The sequence below is a fragment of the Pyxicephalus adspersus genome, chromosome 1 (assembly GCF_032062135.1).
Source record: "Pyxicephalus adspersus chromosome 1, UCB_Pads_2.0, whole genome shotgun sequence".
Taxonomy (NCBI): Eukaryota; Metazoa; Chordata; class Amphibia; order Anura; family Pyxicephalidae; genus Pyxicephalus; species Pyxicephalus adspersus.
The window spans coordinates 101,157,067-101,160,894 of NC_092858.1; the positions used below are offsets into that span (position 1 = coordinate 101,157,067).

The window sequence follows — 3,828 nt, forward strand, 5'->3', positions numbered from 1 at the left end:
GGGCTCCCTGGTTACATTGCAGTCATTCTGCTCCTCCTACATATACATTCCTGCACTGTCCCGGGTAGCCGCTCCTTCCTGACTGTAATATCTGTCGCCCTCCCCTTGTTCCTCCCTCCATTCACATATTGTGGGGTTCCTTCTAGTCACACACATGTCACTGTAGTGTATACGGGTGTGGTAGAGGAAGGTGGGCGGGTGTCAGTCATAGTAGGTAGTGTCAGTAAAGCCTCCGGACGGGTGTGGATAGTCAGTATCAGCACAGACTGGGACAGGAGAAGACATGATGGGTTTGGGGGTGTCTGACCATGGGACACCCCTGGAGGCTGTGTGGCACCTGGTCACTACTCTTCCTACAGAACAGGTGTGTACAGACATATATAGTGTGCTGTGTGTGTTGTGTGAGCTGATTGTCACCTTACCTCTACACTATTCATTGTTAGCATAGCTCGCCCGGTCTTTTATTATTTCAGAAGCACAGTTCACACTTTCCTCCAAGTTCTGCTATAAGGATGCAGTTGGCCTGGCTGCATGATAAAGTGCTGTGTAGGAGAATGATCGGGACATAGAACTATAAACTGACACAATATTGTCTGATAAAGGTAATAAAAAAATGGAAAGTCTCGTGCCCCTGTCAGGGAGTGGATGACAGCCAGGCTATGACGTCACTGCAGACCGCGGAAATGTCTGAGCTGAGCAGGGCGGTCCACGTGCTCTCTTTGTCATCTGTGGAGTCAGTGAGCTTGCAGAATGTTAATATAACTCTGATGGGCAATATCGAATGAAGGGCAAGCAGTTCACAGGCATGTAAAGTTAATATGGGTCTGGTGTGTCTACTCTACATTTTTAATGATTATTCTATTAGATTGTAAGCTCCTCTGGATAGGGTCCTCTCCTCTTCCTGTGTCAATATTTGTATCTGCCTGTCATTTGCCACCCGTATTTAATGTACAGAGCTGTTTAATAAGGTGTCAATATTGTTTATTATTAATAATACTTGTCGTCTCCATCACAAATTTATTAATGTCCAAGTGTCACCTTTTTTTTTCTGTTTTAAGGGATCATGTTGGCTTCTTTTGGCGCACTCTAAATACTGGTTGCCTGGCCTTCAGGTTGATCTGGATTGCACATTCAAGTCATACATTCTGACTTCCCTTGTTACTTGCTTATTCTGATTTAATGACTTAAAGTACAAAGCAGGATCATCTTGTTCCTTTCCCTAAGGGGGGGGTCTGTCTTCATACCTAGTACTGGGTGAACTGGATTTGACTGAGGGTCGGAGTCCTGCCTGGACAGGTGCACTTGAGTGCCTTGTTACTTGTCAGAAGTGTTACACCCTGGGAGTTTAGGAACTTTGAGGCTGTTTCTGTTACAATGAGGACCAGAGCACCCTTGTGTATATTTATTTGTGTGTACACCAAGTAAGATGATCCACAAGGCCATCTTCCTAGACTGCAGGGAATGTTCGGGATGGGGTGGGGGACATCCTAAGTCTTTATTCTCTTGAATGTACACCTGCCAGGTGGGGAAGCATACAGTCACTTCCATACCAGCCTTGCCTACATCCACCACTGATCATCCTCATCCCCACACTTCACCGTCAGAGAGGACCCAAAGGAGAATACAGTTATAGTTTGTGTCCCATGGTATGGGCCATACTTGTACAAAAGGTGCAGATTAGGGACATATTGTAATCCTTTTCAATATCAATCAAAGCAATTTTAGACAAACTGCAATCTTGCCAGGAGTCTCATACCTCCATAGTTTACCTCTCAGAAAGAGACAGGCGGGTAAATATTATATATGAAATGAGCAGTAACAATTCCAATGTTTTTCTAACCTGTCAGATCACCAGAATTGGCCAGCAGAATCACGGAATGTTTACAGATATGATAAAAAGTCTGTATTGGGTCACTGTCATTTTACGACTATGTGTAGATGTAGAGGGCATTGACCTCTTCAAAAGAGTAATGTGATAATATCTAACATATCGAGTCCATGGTTAAATTATTCTCCTATCCATAGTGCAGAAATCCTGAGCATTCTCCTGTTCTACATGTAGGAAGAACCAGTAATGATACGTGCAAATAAATACAATAACAGTGCTGATCTGATATATACATGGTAATGATTATCTGCAATAATAAACAATAGCAAATCAGCAATCCATTTCATTTTTAGGTATTTGTGTCACACTAACTACCGTATGTATATGTGGGGCTAAGATCACTGAGGAGTGGGTGCCTTATACATGTATATGCAAAAGTTTCCCTTTCTGGGGATCTGTCAGTGCACTTCTAATCATACAGAGAATATAGATTACAGAATGACCAGTTTCAAGCGGAATGCAAGTATAGACCCCAGATAATAATAGACACACATATTATACAAACTTAGGACCCTCAGCCTATGATTGGACAGTGAAGGAGCATCAGCACAAGTTCATCCTTCTATTTACCTCTCTTGTCCTGCAGTAATATGAAGTAATGCACTACTACATGTTGTGACTGCACTAGTAGTAGTACAAGAGCAATTATTGGTCCATTGTGGATCATATAAACATTCATATAAACATAAAGATATTATATGACTGCTCATATATTTAATGCTTACTCATTCAGTGTACTGAATCTTTGGAAAATCAAAGTGGGACAAGAAGTGTGCTAGGACTACAGAACACAGAACGTCATAGTCAATATTATATACTGGTATTATTATATAATATAACTGTACTGTTAACAGGTTTTATTTTATCGTTCATAATATATATCAGATCTAAGATTGACAGACGTTTGTGTTAGTATGATGGAAAGAAACTCCCTCCACAAACTCTACAAAGAATTCAATCTACAGGATCTCTGCTTTCAGTAATATATCTTTCAGGAAACGTTGTGTTTTATTTTCGGGTTAACCGGGCTTAGCAGCCCTGGGTTGGAAACGTTACAAGAGTAAAAGGAGTATTTTTTTTTTTAATCCTTACCTGATGAACAAGTTTTAAATACACCTGCAGATTAAATAGAATAATTGCAAGCCCCCGAGCATGATTGGGTGTTTTGGCAATTGCAATGAATGTAAATTTTCCTGTGTGAAACCGTTGTAACTCATTCTCTATATGTGTATTCTGAACCACACAACCAAAATGTGGTGGTTATGTAGGTAAACTAAGGGAATTGAACTACCCATGTGTAGCTGGCTTATTCCTTGAAGAACCTATACTAAAGAGGCCCTGTCTGTGTATCTCCAAATTATGATCCTATAGATTCCTTTATTGAAGTACAACCTCCAGTTCTTTGTCATACAGTTAGTGGTACATGCAATGCCATGTAGAAATCTCCAATGATTAGCAGATGATTCCCCCAGACAAGCATTTATCCCAAGGGCCTATAGGGAGGTCACTAATCTATTCATTCTATGTAAACTTCTATCTAAACATTCAATACCAGCTGTTTTTTCTTCTCTATAGTTTTTCACCCAGGGATGTTAAGGCTTAAGTTCATTATCTTCACCGCTTTCTTCTTTTCCCCTCATCAACATGCTAATAAAATGTTATATAAATTCTTTTTATTTTCATGACACACCTTATATTATTAATCTGTATTCATAAAATGCCAACATATTGCGCAGCGCTGTACATTAAATATAGGTTGTAAATGATGGACAGATACAAACCATGACACAGAAGTAAAGGACCCTGCCCAAAAGAGCTTACAATCTAAGATAGCCTTATACTATCTATATGACATATATTGGATCCAGGATCCAGTTTCATATTCTAGACCTCTGTAATTTTATGCAATGCAGGCAGAATATGGCTGAGAGGTGAGCAAG

General features: G+C 40.2%; 1 protein-coding gene across 1 annotated transcript in view; it reads left to right on the forward strand.

Moving 5' to 3' along the window:
* Window positions 1-130: 130 nt before the first annotated feature.
* LOC140337352 (lysophospholipid acyltransferase 2-like) overlaps window positions 131-3,828 on the forward strand; it is a 35,927-nt gene continuing 32,229 nt past the window's right edge. Inside the window, exon 1 of the mRNA XM_072421079.1 lies at window positions 131-364. Within this exon, the coding sequence (XP_072277180.1) occupies window positions 284-364 (81 nt within the window). The 5' untranslated portion in view covers window positions 131-283. The remainder of the gene's footprint in view (window positions 365-3,828) is intronic.